At 45.9% G+C, this 18,783-nt stretch overlaps 1 protein-coding gene across 3 annotated transcripts in view; it reads left to right on the forward strand.

The window, feature by feature from the left end:
- PTPN14 (protein tyrosine phosphatase non-receptor type 14) overlaps nt 1-18,783 on the forward strand; it is a 461,328-nt gene that overhangs the window by 86,355 nt on the left and 356,190 nt on the right. For all 3 annotated transcript variants that reach the window (XM_083733089.1, XM_083733087.1, XM_083733088.1), the window contains exons 9-15: nt 1,791-1,878; nt 3,657-3,739; nt 6,443-6,500; nt 7,022-7,100; nt 8,885-10,365; nt 12,943-13,086; nt 14,856-15,074. In XM_083733089.1, the coding sequence (XP_083589215.1) occupies nt 1,791-1,878; nt 3,657-3,739; nt 6,443-6,500; nt 7,022-7,100; nt 8,885-10,365; nt 12,943-13,086; nt 14,856-15,074 (2,152 nt within the window). The remainder of the gene's footprint in view (nt 1-1,790; nt 1,879-3,656; nt 3,740-6,442; nt 6,501-7,021; nt 7,101-8,884; nt 10,366-12,942; nt 13,087-14,855; nt 15,075-18,783) is intronic.

Below are 18,783 nucleotides of genomic sequence, written 5' to 3' on the forward strand. Positions count from 1 at the left end.
AGCTAGCCATCATGACTTTGGCATTAGCCTTTGGCGTCATCTTTGCTGCTTTAAATCAGGCTGCTTTATACATGCTGCGTCTGTGTACAGCTGCTTCAATCCAAAAGCAAATTCAAAAGTACTTTCGATTTCCAGCCTCTGCCTGTGAGCCTGTGCCTTTCTGCTTAACTGCTTTGCTTATCTGCAGCTGCTTCAAACCGCATTCCAAAGGCAAGTTCAAAAGTGAAAGTTCTCTCTGCTGTCTTAAATTCATGCTGCGACACTGCTGCAGCTGCTTTACTTTCGATTTCCCCCAGCATAGGAAAAATTTATCCTTCTAGCCTTTTGCCTGTGCCACGGCAAAACCGGCTATAAAAGTTCAAAGTCCAGCCATAAAGCCATTAATTAGAAGCTGGCAGGCTGCCCGGAGCTGTAGCACATACCTCATCAAATCATCTTGACGCGCAGAGATATCGTCCGATCCGGCCCTCTGCATTCCGATCCTTTGCCGGCACTCCAATTCTTTGCTCCTTTGTTCCTTTGCCAGGAGCCCGACTTCTGGAGTCCATTCTCAAAACACTGCGTTTTTCTGGGCCCGGAACCAGATGTTGGAGATAAGCAGTGTCCAGTGCACAGCGGAATGATGAAAAGTACGTGCCAACATGCTCTATATTACTTTATTTACACTTCAAAGCTGGTAATTTACAGAAAAACATTTTCCCTCTGCCGGAGCAGAGAAAGGCATCCTCTCTCCTCTAAAGCACGGAGAGAATCAACACACTGAACTGCAAAGAACAGTGAAAAACAGGAAACCAGTGTACGTCACATCCAGTCTCCTTTCCCGTGAGAAAACCCAACAGCACTTGACTGCGGAATGTAAACATTGTCTTGTGACAAGCACTTCGCTGCTCAGTGAAGGAAGCAGAAACCAACAAGATAGATAGATAGATAGATAGATGATAGATAGATATAGATAGATGATAGATAGATGATAGATAGATAGATAGATAGATAGATAGATAGATAGATAGATAGATATAGATAGATGATAGATAGATAGATAGATAGATAGATAGATAGATAGATAGATAGATAGATAGATAGATAGATGATAGATGATAGATAGAGATAGATAGATGGGAAAACGTTTGGTGATGGCTGAGAGCCTCTCATATTTCTTATTTGCTCTAAGTGGGACTAGTTCACTGCTCTAGCAGAACAGCAGGGTTGGATACAACCCTGTTTGTATTTCATTATAGGTCATGAGTTTGCACAAAAAAGGGAGATTATTCTTTTGTTCAAAGTGATAAACGCAACACATCTGTTTGTGTTTCAGCTGCTTCCCTTCCTAAAACAAGGTGTTTTATTTTATCTATTTATTCATTGTTGCATTTATATACTATGTTTCCTCCAAAGAGTTCAAGGGAGTACAGGTGATTCTCCCTCTCCTATGAGGTAGTCAGGCCAGGGTTACAAGGGAAGCTTCGTGGCTGATGAGGACTTCAACCCTGGTCTCCTAAGGTCCTCATCCCATCTACTAACCACTTCACCACACTGGCTGCATAGCATTCTCATCTGCAGAACCATTAACATGAATTGGTTGGAGGCAAAGACGCATTTACATTTGCTTCTTAGGTGATTACTCTGTACATGCAGCCAGGTCATTGATAATAATTTTCACAAGCTAAACACATGGAGAGGCTTGATTGAGCCAAACAGTTATTGAACATTCTCCTTGTACTGAAAGAATCATGACAACTCTGGCTGTTTGGCAATGGCATGTCTGTTTCAGCAAACTTGCTTCTCCGCAGGTGGAATGATATCGGGAATATAACACACAACAAGTCTTCCATTGCTGTGGAGCTGCTCAACAAAGAAGAAACTGTGCTCTTTCATACAGTAAGCAAAGCATTAAAAGTTCAGCCTTAAGGGTTATTTTTTCCCCCTTCCAACCACAGGATCTTCATTGTATACGTTTTAAGTGTGATGGATTCTTACAGACGATTTCCCAGTGTGCTATTTTAACTTCCGTGAGATCAACCCCACCCCAGGAGCTTGGAAAGGGATTGCAGTGAATGATAACTGAGGTTGTTAGTAGGGCTGTGCACTGGATTCAGCTGAAGCCTGGCCGGCACAGGGCTTGGGCAAAGTTAGGTTGAGACAGCCTTGGATCAAATCAGACTGCCCAGAGGGATCCGAGGCTGTCAGGAGGCAGCACATCAGATGGCAAAGCTGCAGGGGTCGGCTTCACTGGTGTGTTCTCAACAGGGAACGTGTCGGCAAAACAGATTGAATCCTCCGCTCACCAGCTGATGAGTGGAGAATTTGATCCTGCGGGCTGCGCTACTTTTGCAACTATCTTTCCCATACGGAAGGTGATTGCAAAGAAGCACCCAGCAGGATTGAACCTTCCTGCTCTCTGTTCGGAGGGAGTCTCTGCTTCTTCCACCACCTCTCCTCCCAATCATAATTAAACATGAGCTCCAAGTCATGGATTGATTCGGGGCCAATCCAAGGTGGCTCAACTTGATCTATGGCCTTTTAAATTGGGTGTGTGTGTGTGTGTGTGTTTATTTGTGATTATGGCATGTATTTTTGTGTTTTCATATTGGAAACTGCCCTGTGATCGTCGGATGAAGGGCAGTAAACAAATTTAATAAATTATAATAATAATCCAGGGTTCTGGATTGGGTCAGGGGAACTGTGCACCTAATTGTTAGCCACCAGTATTACCAAGTTTTGTAGCAACAAAAGAACTGCCTTGCAGGCTTAGTCCAGAATCCATCTAGTCCATTTTTTAATTTTTTTTTTACCAGTGGGCAACCAAATGCCTTGCGGACCTCATAGGATGGGCTTCATTGCTGTGCCCTGATGCTTCTCTTTAACCTCCTGTAAATCAGATATTAAGGATGCAGGTGGCACTGTGGTCTAAACCACAGAACCTAGGTCCTGCCGATCAGAAGGTTGGCGGTTCGAATCCCCGCAATGGGGTGAGCTCCCGTTACTCGGTCCCAGCTCCTGCCCACCTAGCAGTTCAAAAGCACGTCAAGTGCAAGTAGATAAATAGGTACCGCTCTGGCGGGAAGGTAAACAGCATTTCCGTGCGCTGCTCTGGTTCGCCAGAAGCGGCTTAGTCATGCTGGCCACAAACACCGGCTCTCTCGGCCTATAGAGCGAGTTGAGCGCGCAACCCCAGAGTCATCCACGGCTGGACCTAACTGTCAGGGGTACCTTTACCTTTACCTTTTAAATCAGATATTGGTCTTTTAAAAGAAACTCCATTTGATTTCTCACGAGAAAAGCCTTGCTGGATCAAACCATTGGGGGCTATAGCTCAGCGTCTTGCTTTGCACCATGTCAAGCCAGATGCTTCCAGGAAACAGGGCTTGAAGACTTGGGTTTGACACTTGTCACCATTTTGCCATTGGACCTCTCTTCTCTGGGCCCCAATGATGTGACTAGTTTGCATTAGCATCTCTCTTGAATTATGATATGGGGACTTGGATGCTGGCATTTGTGCCTGTGTGTTTCTGAGCAAAGCATTATTCCTACTGAATATTTCAGAGGAGCGTGTTCACCATTACATAACCCTTTGCTATGCTAGTCACAGTGTAATTAAGTGTTTTTCCTGCATTCCCTTGTCTCCCTGCCCCCTCCACCCTTTCAACTTTTTAAAGGACGACCTTGAAAATGCCAAGTATATTTCACGGCTGTTTGCTGCAAAGCACAAGTTTTACAAGCAAAACAACATCTGCACAGAGTGAGTACTTTCCCCTTTTCCAGTTCTGGCTTCTGCTCGTGAAATGTGAAGCGACCTCATTTCGGTTTAGGCTTTTGGAGGCCATTTTTTATTATTTGTTCCCCACTTGCCTTCTCCCTCACCCTCACCTGCAGAAACACAGCAAAGGGAAACATTGCTCTAGTTCAGAAATCGAAGGAAAGGCCTGCAAAAATGATGCTTGCTTTCTCGATTGTAAACTTAGAGGCTCATTTTAGGATGAAAGGCTAGCCGCAATCCGAAACACACTGGTTGCAATGGGAGAGTTGAAAAGGACCTTGGGAAACCGTGGAGACCAACCCTCCCCTAGGTGCAGGATCTGCCATATCAGATGCATCTACAGCACCTCTGATAGATGAACGTCCGGCCAGAAGTGGGCAGTGGCACACGCAAGGCGGCTGCCAGTGGTCTAGTGGCATATTCAGAAGTGCAGGGACCCCTTTGTGGTTGTCACAGCCATTCCCCTACTAAGATTATCCAACCTTCTAAGAGAAAGAAAATATAATTATAATCTTATAATTTGGGATGCATCGTGACAATGTGCAGATCTCCATGTGTCAACCAGGGTTGTTTATAGCCATACAATCGTACAATTAAAAGAAGGAAAACAGTTTATAAAACCAAGCTAAGCTATTACTATTGCTATTATTGTTGTTGTTATTATTATTTAGTTACTTTACTTATAAAAATAACTCAGAGCGATGTGCAAACTCAGCAGAAATAGTAACACCATTTGCAACAAACCCTATAAATGAAAACCTAAAAGACAGGTCTAGCAGACCATGCATCACCAAAAGAGGACACAAATACCTTCGGGTAACATAACTTTCGGGTTGCGAATGCGGCAAAGCCAGAAGTGTATACTTCCAGGTTTTGCCGCCCGCGCATGCAGGGAAGTGCTCTGTGTGCCTCGTGTGTGTGCAGAAACAGCGCCTCTTCTTGCAAAATTGTCGGGGTTCGCATGGACCCCCGGAATGAATTAAATTCGTATCTGGAAGGTCCACTGTACTTTAAAAGCCTTCATGCTAAGGACCAAAAAGCCCAAGCGAAAAGGAAAATGTTTGCCTCGTACCTAAAACTAGACAAAGAAGGTTCCAGGCAAGTCACTCTGAGGAGAACATTCCACAAGTGGGGAGCTACCAATGAAAAGCCCCATTCTTGTGTTGCTGCCCTCTGAACTTCCCGTGGAGGACTTGCACAGAGAAGGGCCTCAGATAGCTTTCACAGGGTGTGAGTCAGTTCCATGCAACAGCAGCGCGTTATAGATCAAACAATACTGAAGAGGTATGTCCCACAAAAATACCTGAACTGCCAAAGGCCAAGGCCAAAGAGATGTCTTCAGCATTCAGTGGAATCCATATAACAATGTTGCTAGATGGGCCTCTGTGAGGAGGATTTAATTTAGGAGTTGCCACAGAGAATGTTCTCTGGGCTGCTGTTCCCTGCCCCTTCTATTCCCATTTATAAATGTTCATGGCGGCTGCAAGATGGCTTTGCCCTGCTTCCACTTATCAGTTGCCAGGTTATATTATTTGGTGTGTCTCATCTTTTTCTAGTTTTGTTGTGTTTTATGCTGTATTTCCATTTTGTACTTCCATTTCCATTTTGGTTGTGGTTGACTGCCTTTGCAGCCTTGCCTAAGGCATGGGCGATGCCTTCAAAAATCAATAAAGACATTCTCTTAGAAAACTATTCAAGGCCTGTGATTGCTAGCCGAAAACCTTTTCCCCCTCTAGTCTGTGCTTTTTTGAAAATGGCTCTGTTGTTCGCATTTCTTCTTGTCTGTCTTATTTTCTAATTGCACATAACGTCGTTCACCAGATCAGAAACTGTAAGAGGAGAAATTCCGCCTTTCTTCTCTACACGTAAGCACTTTACTCCTGCTCTGTCTTGTGAATGCTTTTCTCTTTCATTTGCTCTCTTCCTCCGTTCTAGCATAATTTCTTCTTAAGTTCTCCCGCCATGCATCCCGCTATTCTAGCATCATGCCCAGCACTTATTTAATATTTCCTCTCTTGGCTTGTCTGTGTGCATTGCCTCTTGAGTGACTTGCTTGCTCCCAGATTCTTGTTTTCTTCCTTGGCTAAACCACGTTGAACAGTCTTGTGTTCCCAGACCTCATTTCTCAAATTGCTTTAGTTCTTTCCCTTGCATTCCTCTCCTCCTTGCATTTTCAGGATAATTTTTTTTACACACCCTAAGCTTACCACTGGCTTATCCAAGTGCCTCTCATTTAAGCCTTTCCCATAGCTGGTATTTTGCCAATATCGTTTATTCATCGTTTATTCGTTTATTTATTATTCCCCCCCCCCTCTCTCTCTTTTCCCCTTCTTTTCCTTCTCTCCTGCGATGAGGCTACATTTTAATATTTTAATGTTCCATTATTTTAATTGTTGTGTTTTATTTTTGTTTTTAAGTTTGTAATCATTCATCTTGTTTTTATTATTGCTTGTAAGCCGCTCTGAGCCCGGCCTTGGCTGGGGAGGGCGGGGTATAAATAAAAAAATATTATTATTATTATTATTCAGAGTTCCTGTCACAGGACATATTTCTGTGGTGCCTTCTTCCAGATTCTTCCCAATACCATGCTTACAAAAGACCGAAAGTTAACATTATGATGTGTACATTCTTATTCAAAATGACGTTTATTTAAAAAATCCACCTTCATTTTTTCCCCTCCCACAGACAATCAAATTCCCCTCCTCCTATTAGGCGGCGGCCCACCTGGAGTCGATCATCCTTGGTAAATATCTTGGGATAAGTGACAAGCTAAACAACAAGCACCAAGGGAGTGGGGGGGGGGGAGAAATCTAGAGTTATTTTTATAACTACAGAAATCTATAGCAGGCATAGGCAAACTCGGCCCTCCAGATATTTTGGGACTACAACTCCCATCATCCCTAGCTAACAGGACCAGGGGGCAGGTTTGCCTGTGCCTGATCTGTAGTATAGTTATAGTATACTATACTATAGTATAGTAGTATAGTTTTGTGGAAAGATTACTTGAAAAGTCAGTACAAGACCCCTGTCATTAAATGTTTTCTTTGGGGGGGGGCATAGGTCAGTGGTTGAGCTATATCCCAGGTACAAACACTGGCAGCTCCAGGTATGGCTTGGAGAGTTTCCCTGCCTGAAACCTGGGAAGCAGCTGCCAGTCAGTGTAGGCAATATTGACCTAGCTGGACCAAGGATTCTGATTCATGAGAAGACTGTTTCCTATAACTCTGTGTCAAATTGCATTTTTCTTTTCTTTTTGCATTTTAGCCAAGGCAACACCCATTTATTATGCCACCTATGCACCTCCAGTGTGGAGAGCACTACACGGAAACTCACAATTCACAAGGTATTTATCACAAATACTATGACTAAAAACAACAGCAGCAATACATTGATAGGGCTATTAAGTCATCAAGCGATGGTCATGCTGACAGGCTGCTGCTGGGAGTAGAGAGAAGAAGGAATGGAAGGGAGGGAGGAAAGAGTGTCTGGGACCTTAAACAGAAGCATTCCATGCTGCAACATTTTGTTACAGATCCCACTTGTTCACGTATAGCCTGCCTAGATTTTTCAAAGCACTTCACAAACTTGATCTCTCTCACCTGCATAATAAACCTGTAGGGCAGGACAATATGGTTACACATCCACAAGAAAGAGATGAGGACAAGAGACAGTGCCTTGCCGTAAGGCTGGTGTGGAGAACCCTTGGCTCTCCAAATATTGCTCCAAACTACATCCCCTGCCATCCCTGGCCATCAGCCATGCTCCCAGGGGCTGATGGGAATTGTAGTTTAGCAACATCTGGAGAGCCAAAAGTTCCCCATGTCTGTACTAAGGCCAACAACTTGGCTTGTGGCAGGTGTGAGATTGAAACCAGAGACCTCCTGGTTAGTAATTGAATCTCGTGGCTACTGTGCTGAAATGGGTTAGGGGAGAGACCATTCCTGATCATTACTATTTCTGCACTGTCATTTCTGCCTGCTCTAGAGGCCGAGAGCTTCTAATTCTACCCCACTGTTTTGCTGATTTCTAATTCTAACCCACTGTTTTGCATCCTCTCCCCACCAACAAATTTCACTACACTCAGTATTACAGTAATATGGCTGAGTACCCCTAATCCAGCGCCATGTGTGTTAAGATGAGCAAGCAGGCTTCCTGTTTACATAAACAAGGTGGTGGTGGAGGAGGTGAAACAGTTTGCTTCACACATCTGGGGTGATGTGCCTATAGAAAGTCTCCTGTGTTGGGAGGGTTGTCCCCCTGTGTTTTGCAGGGATGGGCAATCCATGTGCACATTAAGAGTCATTTGCCTGCAAGAGTGTGCTGGCTTGTGACGACATTGGCATTTTCTTAATGGAAGAGGAAGTGATTTGTAGCTCTATCCCTGCTGAACACATTCTTCTTCCTGACTATGGCCGGCTCCACGAGTGCATTGGGCTCCTTTCCCCTTCCATAGCTAGCAGTGGGGAGACCCTGCTTGTGCAGGCAGGATGGCGATGTCGTCATCAGAGTTTTGGAAGGCCCTCTCTCCTACTTAAGGGACGCGGGTGGCGCTGTGGGTTAAACCACAGAGCCTAGGACTTGCCGATCAGAAGGTCGGCGGTTTGAATCCCTGCGACGGGGTGAGCTCCCATTGTTCGGTCCCAGCTCCTGCCCACCTAGCAGTTCGAAAGCACAAATTGCAAGTAGATAAATAGGTACCGCTCCAGCGGGAAGGTAAACGGCGTTTCCCTGTGCTGCTCTGGTTTGCCAGAAGCAGCTTAGTCATGCTGGCCACATGACCTGGAAGCTGTACGCCGGCTCCCTCGGCCAATAAAGCGAGAGGAGCGCCGCAACCCCAGAGTCGGTCATGACTGGACCTAATGGTCAGGGGTCCCTTTACCTATACCTCTCCTACTTGCCATGATGGCAATGTTCTGCCTCCACTGTCAGACCCAATATGCCTCTGAATACCACTTGCTGGGAATTGCATTCCTGTTTGCAGGCTCCCCACAGGCATTGGTTGGCCACTGTCAGAACAGGTTGCTAGTCCAAAAGACCCGCCTTACATTCTCATCTCTTACTCCACTGTCTTTAGAAGGTTTTCTCATGGTGTTTCTCATGGTGTTTCTCGCTTTCTCCTGCCCACAGACAGCATTTTTCACGGAAACGAAGATATGTTTTACTGTAGATCTCAGAGCAGCTTGGACAGGTGTGCGATGGACTTCAGCTACTTGAACGGCAACGTTCCCAACGGCAGCGTGTGCAGCGCCCAGAGCATGAACTCTCTCAACCACTCGCAGAACTTCATCCAGGCTTCTCCGGTGTCCTCCAACCTCAGCATCCCCGGGAGCGACATAATGAGAGCGGACTACATCCCCAGCCATAGGCACAGCGCGATCATCGTGCCTTCCTATAGGCCGACGCCAGACTACGAGACGGTCATGAGGCAGATGAAGAGGGGGGTTGTCCACCCGGACAGCCAGAGCCAGTCCTTGAGGAACCTCAACATTGGGAACACCCATGCATACAACCAACCCAAAGACCTTGTGTACAGTCAACCGGAGATCCGGGAGAGGCCTCCTTACGCCATTACGTACGGGCCTCAGGGCACTTACAAAAAACACGCTGCACCATCTGAGCAAGTGAACCCCATCAACGCTGCGCAGACGAAAGCAGCGGCCAGTTCCATTTCCCACACCGTTAGCACCCCGGAACTGGCCAACATGCAAGTCCCCAACAACCAGAGGTGTGGCACGGCGCACATATTAAAAAACTACCTTTTCAGGCCCCCACCGCCATATCCGCGCCCCCGTCCTGCCACCAGCACACCCGACCTCGCGAGTCACCGCCACAAATATGTCAGTGGCAGCAGCCCCGATCTGGTCACTCGCAAGGTTCAGCTCCTGGTAAAGACTTTCCAAGAGGACAGCTCCCCGGTGGTTCATCAATCTCTTCAGGAAGTTAGTGAGCCTCTTATGGCGGTCAAGCACCACGCGGCCGTCAACAAACGCCACAGCTTGGAAGTGATTAGCAACATGGTGCGCGGCATAGAGGCAATGGCTTTGAAGAGCCTCAACGCCCCCCTGCCGCGCAGGAACACGTTGCGTGAGCAGGTGCAGCAGGAGGAAGTGGTGCCCAGGGCTCACGAGGTCCAGCAGCTCCCTCACTACCACCACAAGAAGACCTTCTCGGATGCCACAATGCTGATACACAGCAGCGAAAGCGAAGAGGACGAAGAAGCTTCGGAATCGGTGCCTTCCATGGCGGCGCTCCATGAAAACGTGGAGTACAGCGCTCAGCTGCAGGCCGCCTTGGCTAGGATACCAAACAAACCTCCTCCTGAGTATCCGGGCCCCAGGAAAAGCGTCAGCAACGGAGCCCTGAGGAATGAGCAGGCGAACGTTTTGCTGGCTGCCTCTCGAGCCAGGGCTGTCAGGCCGGGTCCTGCGAAAGCCATCAGCATATCTCGGACTGATCAGGCATCAGTCAATGGGTCCTCGCTCGGCCCATCCATCTCTGAACCGGACCTCACAAGTGTAAAGGAAAGAGTCAAGAAAGAGCCAGTGAAGGAGAGGCCCGTGTCGGAAATGTTTTCGATTGAAGATAGTATCATAGAAAGAGAGATGAGGGTAAGTATATTTTCAATTAGCACACAGGTGGGGTGGAGTGGAATCTCTGAATCGAACTGCTACAATAGATATTTTTTAAAAAAAATAATTGCAGAGCCATTGAAAGACTAGACAGTCTTAAAAGAGAGGTAAAGTCAATGCCGTTCTTTAATCGTGTTGGCTGTCAAGAAGTCAGCCCATGAATGTAGCTTTAGTAAAAGTTGAGATTGTAATCATACTGGCTAGAAACTTAATTTAAAGAATGATGCTGAGATTCTCGAAGTGCTGTTCACAGCACTTGACTGTTGCATACCATTTTCTTGTTGTTCTGCCGTGCTGGGTTCAGAGCTCCTAATCATACCTCTAAGGTATAAGAGCTTCACATGTAATGATTCAGATTCAGGCACTGTGCCAGCGTGCCAGCCATAATTAAGCCACACCATCGTTTGAGGAAGTATACAATAGGCAGCCATGGTTTGGAGCTGCTTGTCTGATTTTCATTTCCCACACACTCAGAACTCAGTTTCATGAGTTGACTCCCAGCTCCATGGTGCAGAAACCTCTTGAGGTCCTAGCTGTGGTTTGTCAGTTGTCTGTGAATTCAACAACAAACCAGAATTAGCACAAATTATTTGTGTGCAAATCAGCTTCAAACTGCGGTTCTTGATCCTGGTTTGTCAGCTCCAAGCAAACCATTGTTTGTGAGCGTACTTGGGTACAGCCACTGGTCCTGTTTCTGGAGTGATGCTAAACCATAGTTCAGTATTATGTGAATGAGCAGACATGGACCTTGGGCTTGCATGTTCCTCCTCTCCTCTCTATACACAACTGCAAGGAGGAAATAGAAGCACCTTTACAGTTTTTCACTGACCAGAACTTACCGTTGTATCCAAAAAGGACAAACTCTAGTTAGTTTAAATGATGGTTCGTTGAAAGAAGAATAAAACTAGTTATTAAAACAAACCATGGGCTCAGTTTACATCTGAACTCAGCCTCTGTCAAATACAGTTAAAGGCAGAACAAGTAATTTTGTAAGGAGGCTTTGCAAACAAAGATTCAACCACCTTGAAGAACTTTTAAACTTCTATTTATTTCAACCTAACACACTTCATTGAATGAGAGGCTGGAGCAGAAGGAGACCTGGACTCTTTCATCAAGTACAGACAAAAATACAAAATAGCTGAAGTCATTATCTCACTTCCAATCTCTCTCTCTCCCCCCTCACTATCAAAAGCTACCCACACTGAAGAATATTAATTCATTTTAGGGCAAGGTTTTCTTCCACAGCCACTCCCAAGAGCATAATTCCTTAGTTTGTGCAGTTTCCAGGTCAGCCAGAAGCAACTAGACAGAAATGCATTGCCTCTTACAGATCTGGAAACACCCAAGTTATATGCTGCTGCCAACTACAGAGGATGATGAGGCGATAAGGCTTGGGGAGTGCCGTAAGAGCAGCTTTCCTGGAAACACCTGGATTTGGCTTGCAGCTATTCCTTAGCCCCACTGAGCGATTGCGAGAAGAGCGCCTTCCCCCAATATCAACCATCTAAGGGGCTGTGATTGGCAGAGGACACACTATGGGTGGAGCCACCGCTGGGCGCTCCCCGATTGGCAGTGACCCTTGCCATTCAAAAGGTCACAGAAGAGTCCATTCAGAGGGAAGGCAGTGAAAATTAACAATTTGTTATTTTTCTTAAGAATAATAAATTAATAAGCTGCTAAATGCTGAAACCAGCTTCTAAGTGGTTTACAAGTATAAAAACCAACTGCACAAGCGTGTTGGGTTTTTTATTATTATAAAAAAGCCATAATTAAAATATGCAGTAAAACAGTCCTGTTTAAAACACAGCAATTAAAATGTAGGTCGAGAAAGTGCTTTGTTCGCCCTTAGTTTTAGGAGAATTGATGGTGCTTCTGAATGTTGAACCCACATTTGGAAGTAAATTTAGAGGCAGGGGAAAACGCACACACAAAAGAATAATTTAACTCGTTTTAGAGCTTTGAAATGTTCTCGTTTTACATGTCACAATTTTGCTGCCTTCCACAACACCTCTACCTGGTGGCAACGGAGCATTTCCAATTGGCCTTTTCTTGAATTGGAGGTGGGGTGGGCGTTGGATCCGTATTTATTCACTTTACGCTCAACAGAGCCCATTGTACTAATTTCAATGTAACAATGCTGTTTAAAAATCCGCCACCAGCCTGGGCTTATGTATCATCTTTGTGGTTTGTTTGGCTTGCTTGATGCGGCTCACTCTGTGCCTAACATTTACACACACACACACAAACACACACACAGCACGCAAGGGGGGCGGGAGGGAGAGAGAGAGAGAGAGACGCCTGTTTTTGATAGCAGGTCCCCTGTATCGTGGGACTGTTCCTTTGAAATTAAAGCTCTGCACTCATGTAGGAACAGGCCCCCCGGGGAAATAATAGGAAGTTTAGGAGACGCATTTGGATTTGCTCTGCTAATGGCCGTCATCTGCACTCCTCGGCCGGAGTTGTAGATTTTGTGGGAGATTAAAAAGGCATTCCAACATTCTGCTGGCATTATTTCTAATCACCCCGAGATGAAAGCATGCCTTTTCTTGCCAAAAGTATCTAGAGAAACAGAAGATGGCAGGCCTGGAGGCCCAGAAGAGGCCCTTGATGTTGGCAGCGCTCAACGGTCTCTCAGTCGCTCGAGTTCCAGTGCCTGAGGACAGCCAGGATGAAGCAGTCAAGGTGCCAATGGATGAGCGGGTAAGAATAGGACTAGCAAAACAAAGGGACGCCATTTTGGTTTCTGTCGGCAACGGCTTCTGAAGTATTAAAAACCAGGTGATGTATTGCAATGCCCCGGTTAGCACACGGCTGCAGAAATCACGACTGTGCATAAGACTGCTGGTGTAACATGAGGATGCATGTAACCGGGGACAGAGCTGGCTCATTCATATCTTACCTCAGCCATGAGCCCTTGTGCAAAACCTCTGTCTCACAACAGAAGAGTATTTTGCCCACAGAAGTCTCCATAAACACCGAAGGGTATTGGAATAAATGAAATGTACACACCTGTAGACATTTGTTGTTCCATAAGCATGTTTTTGTAAAGTAAAATAAATGGAGACTGACTTAGGCAGCTGTTATCAGCACACCCACAGTACTTGTTAGTGGGTTAATGGTTTTGTTTTCTCACTTACACAGTATGGACGCACCCACGTGTGCAAATGTGCACCAGGGTTTCACAGACTTTCACTCGGCGCTGTCATTTCCCTTGAAATTTAGACACTACTGCAGGAACAATGTTGCCCCAATGTCCAGTTCCCTTGGTTCCTGTGTTCGCAACCATTTGGCTGTCACAGTTACAGCTTCAATGCCCTTAAGTCTTTCACGAAGTGTTTGTACAATCAAGCACCACCATCATTATTTAGCTGTGGTCATAACTATGAGTACAAGCAACTCCCAATTTATGCAGGGGTTACGTTCCAAGGCACTTCGTGTTCAAGTGAAATTGCGTATATTTGAAACACAATTGAAAAAGGCTGAAAACACCCTCCTCCGCCCTGTTCCCCTCTTTTCTGTGACATTTTTGAGTCACTTCCGGGTGTGGCACATGTGTGTGTGATCATGCTAATATTGGATGTGCTTGAAATGTATAGTGTTCATCGAGGATGTTCCCATGACCAAAGGTCCTTACATTGTAAGACTGAGACTCTGGCCTTTGCAGACTATTTCCATCTAAAGATCAACACAGCCAATTCGGCCCTGCTGGTCTTCCTAGACCTCTCACCAGATTTTGATCTGGTGGACCATGCATATTTTTTTCATCCCCTGGGAAATGAAAGGGTTTTTAAAATGGTTCCACTCTCCCCCCGCCCCCCCCCATGTTACAGTCAGAGAAAGTAATTGGGGATGTGGTGATTATTGATTTCACCTCTTCGTTCTTTGAATGGTCCTTTGGCCTCAAGTGTCTACTTCTTCCCAACTGTCTTCTATGTGAAACAGGTGGGATAGATTATCATGAGTTTTGCATTATGGCGTCATCTGTAAAATACCCCCCTACCCCACCCTATAGAGAACGTAACTCTGGTAGAGAGTTTAATGCAGGCAAGATGGAAGAAATAGACGACCCTTAGCATTCTTTGGGGGGGCTCCTCGGATTATTTATCTCATCATTGAAAGACAAGCAACTGTAGTACAGTGGACGCTCGGGTTGCAAATGTGATCCGTGTGGGAGGCATGTTCGCAACCCGCAGCGTTCGCAACCCGCAGCACCGTGTCTGCGCACGTGCAGATCGCAATTCAGTGCTTCTGTGCAAAGTACGATTTAGCGCTTTTGCGCATGCGCAAGCGCCAAAACCCGGAAGTAACCCGTTCTGGTATTTCCGGGTTTGGCACAGTTCTCAACACGAAAACGCACACCCTGAAGCGTCTGTAACCCGAGGTTTGACTGTATTTTATATGAGGAATCACTTTTGAATAGAATGCCCTCTTTTGTATTTTTGTTTCGTTTTGTTTTAAATTTAAAATAGTGCAAAATCCTGAGGAGGAAACTAGAAGAGGGGATGGTGTTCACTGAATATGAGCAGATTCCAAAGAGGAAGGCAGACGGGGTCTTTACCACAGCGACGCTTCCGGAGAACTCCGAGCGTAACCGTGTCCGAGAAGTTATTCCGTATGAGGAGAACCGCGTGGAGCTCGTCCCAACCAAAGAAAACAACACGGGCTACATCAACGCCTCACACATAAAGGTAAAGACTGAGGGAAGGAAAGAAACTTCCTTTGTGGGTAGGAAGGCTGGGCTGGAACTTGGAAGGCCAGAGTTCAGATGTGAACTGTGCTGGGATGTGAACTCACCAGGCTGGCCAGACCCCCAGACGCTCTTCTCAGCCTCAATTAACCTATATACAATCCATGCCTGTCGTCACAGGATTGTAATAATTATAATTAGTTAAACATTTTAAAAACATGAATAGTGCCTCTCCCGCCTTAACCTTTCTTCGTCCTCACAATAGCCTTATTCCGTGACTCAACTTGGGCTGACACAAGGCTTTCTTTCTTTTTTCTTTTCTTTTTACCCTGCTCTTCAGCCACACAAAGCAGCTGAAAGCAATCATTAATAAGACGGTCCCTTCCCTCAGGCTTACAATGTAGAGGCAACAGCACAAAGGGAAAAGGGACTTGGGAGGGAGGAGGAAAAAAGCAAACTCGGAGCCCCAGTTCACCAGTGTTATTTCTGGCAGGGAAGGTAGGGGGAAGCAAGCTCTGTTCTTTGGCTGATGAATGTGGCCACGTTAGTCTCCCTTTGCCATACTGTTCTTCCTGGGTCCAGGTTCCTTCAGTCCCGCAGCCAAAGCCAGGGGCGAGGGTGTGCTGCCCTTCAGCTGTGCAGTCCTGGGGCAGCTGTCAGCTGAAGCCAAGTGCAGCTTCTCCCTCCATGACCAGGGAATAGGGCCAGATTGATCTCCTGTTTGCCATGATGTTCTTCTGAATGGCAGCCTCCCAGTGGCCCTGAGCAAACATGAGTAGGATCACATTGTTATGTCCCTCTTTTGTAAGCGAAGACAGCAGGCTTCCTTGAGGACATTTTGTGAGTCTGGTAGGGGGGGAAAAAACCTCAGTGTGGACTGTGGTTTTCATAATTCACTCAGAGCATGCACAAAGATGCCTGGTACAAGTAGATTTGGCTGGGGAAGCCCAGCCAGATGGGCAGGGTATAAATAAATTATTATTATTATTATTATTATTATTATTATTATTATTATTATTATTTATTTGCATGTTGCCCAGATTCCACCAGTGCAGGTATTATCAGTTATTCATTCCTGTTACTGCTGTGCGAGTGCTGCAGGTTCTGTAAAGACTTTTGTCTTGAGCCCAATAAGGCACCCTGGGTTCTAGCCTAGGTGCTGTCTGCAAAGGAAAATCTGTGCCATCCTCAGTCCATGGCTGAACCTTGCTTTGAACTCTGCTGCTTCTCAGACCCTGGCCCTATGCTGTACCTACGTTTTGTACCCTGAATTTGGAAAAGCTGAACAATCTGTGAAAGGAAGGTAGATTTGGGTGGCATTCGTGACCCTTCTCCCTTCTGTTTTATCCTAATTATCCTGCAAGGTAGGTTAAGTAGAGAGGGAATGACTGGCCCAGGGTTATACAGTAAGCTTGATGGCTGAGTTGGGGATTTGCATCTGGGTCTCTCCTGTCCACATCCAAGGCTCTTAACCACTATAGCTGTGTACACACCATCTACTTGCACTGGTATGCTTTTGAACTGCTAGGTTGGCAGAAGCTAGGACAGAGCAACGGGAGCCCACCCCATTACGAGGATTCGAACCGCCAAACTTCTGATCAGCAAGCCCAAGAGACTCAGTGGTTTAGACCACAGTGCCACCCACTTCCTTTACTTTTACCATACACACCGTACATTTAAGGCACATTTAACCCCTATCAAAGAAACCTGAGAACTACAATTGGTTAATTTGCTGTGAGTTGTAGCTCTGTGAGGATTAAACTCCACTTCCTAGAATTCTTAGGGGAGACGGAAATGTGCTTTAAATATGCTTTAATTGTACGGCCTATAGGAGAGTGGCTCTGGAAGCAAACCTCTTTGTGTCAGGAGTGAGGAATCTGTGGCCCTGCAGATGCTGTTGGGACTTTTAAGTCTCACCAGCCTCGGCCAGCAGGCCGAAATGTCAAGGGTGATTTGACAAAACTTGAACGGATCTGCTTTTATGAACATTTTCTGCGTTGATCAAAACAGTATTAAATTATGAGCATATCTTGGCTGCAAGACATCCGTACCAAGTTCCAAGCTTGGTTTGGTCATAAATTTACAACGCTAAGCCCTTGTTGAGTCAAAACACCTCTCTAAAACCAGAACCCTGTCAGATTTCTGCCAAAAGATCTGGTGGGTAGCAGATACTGTGTGTTTTTGGCACAACCTACATCAGCTTGGATGACTGATTACGGAATCTGAATCCCCCCCCATCCATTTGGGGGGGGGGGAGGACAAATCATTTCTCAGAGCATAATTTTGCTCCATCAGGTGGCAGGGGCCCAGAAAGAATTCTCCCCAGCCAGCTTTAAGAGTTCATATTTCATCTTGTGTGTCAGCCTCGGACGTACCCACATTGTTCTGTAGCGCATGTAGCTACATGTGCTGATGCTTAGTAGTATACAACCCTGTGTGATGCCAGCACTTCCCCCCCCCTCTTCCAAGGGGCTGTTGCAGAAGCCAAGCAGATGTTCTTTTGCTCAGAAGGTGAAATTGCATCTGCAGATTTTTACCTCTGCCACGCAGCGAGTGTTTTTCACCCAGTTATCAATTTTTAATATCCGCAGAGTGCTGCTGCGTTCCAGGCTGTGCACTCCCTCTGGACTATTTATGGGTTTTTTGTCCATGCCTTGTGCCAGCAGGCTGGGCGGTTGGACCACGGCGGAGCAGGCAGAGCAAAACTCCCGTAACATTACGATAAGATCTTGCCCCAGACTCCTACGCTGCTAGACCCAAGCTTGCAATCTTCAGTAGAGTTGTCTGCCTTTCCCTTTTTTGCTTTGATCCTGGCTGTCAAGATTAACATGCCTTCAGTCTGTGTATGCTAAAAAAAAGAAGAAATCTGTTTTCAGTGGGTGCGCTCATATCTCCACATCAGCAAACAACTTTCTCTTTACTTTTGAGCTGTTGGAATATAGACACGCTATACTTCTGGATACCAGTTGCTGGAAATTGCAAATGGAGAAAGTGTCATTGCATGTAGGCTTCCCATAGGTATTTGGTTGTCCACAATAAGAACAGGATGTTAGTCTAGACGGTCCTTTGGCCTGATCAAGGAGGGCTCTACTTATGTTCCTATGTCCAGATTCTGAATTTCACTGAAATTGTTGGGATCATTCTTAACTAGTTTTTCAACAGCTTTTGGTGTTTCTCACCTCAGATGAAATAAACATGTCTATCTCTCTCACACACAAACACCATATGATGATGTGCTCACCAAAGGAGCATGTTTATATAGGCCTTGAATCTTGGGATGACGCTAAATGGCTTTGGCCCTGTATACCCGAAGGAGTGTCTCTACCCCCATCATTCATCCCAGACACTAAGGTCCAGTTCCAATGTCCTTCTGGCGGCTCCCTCGTTGCCCACCCTGTGAAACTCCCTTCTGTCAGATGTCCAGGAAATAAACAACTCTCTGACTTTTAGAAGACAGCCCTGTAGTGGTTAATGTGTGATGTTTTACTGTGTTTAATGTTTCAATTTGTTGGAAGCCTCCCAGAGTGCCCCGGAGTGTCTGGGGCAACTCAGTCAGGTGAGCGGCATATAGATTGTTGTCGTCGTCATCATCATCATCATCATCATGTGCCAGAGGCAGACCTGCTTCTTCTGATTCAAGTTTCTCCCCTCTACCCCGCCACCCTGCAAATTTGTAGAATGGGTGTTTTGTGGGTATTTCACCTGGAAAA

The sequence above is a fragment of the Podarcis gaigeae genome (assembly GCF_964106915.1).
Source record: "Podarcis gaigeae genome assembly, chromosome: 3".
Taxonomy (NCBI): domain Eukaryota; kingdom Metazoa; phylum Chordata; class Lepidosauria; order Squamata; family Lacertidae; genus Podarcis; species Podarcis gaigeae.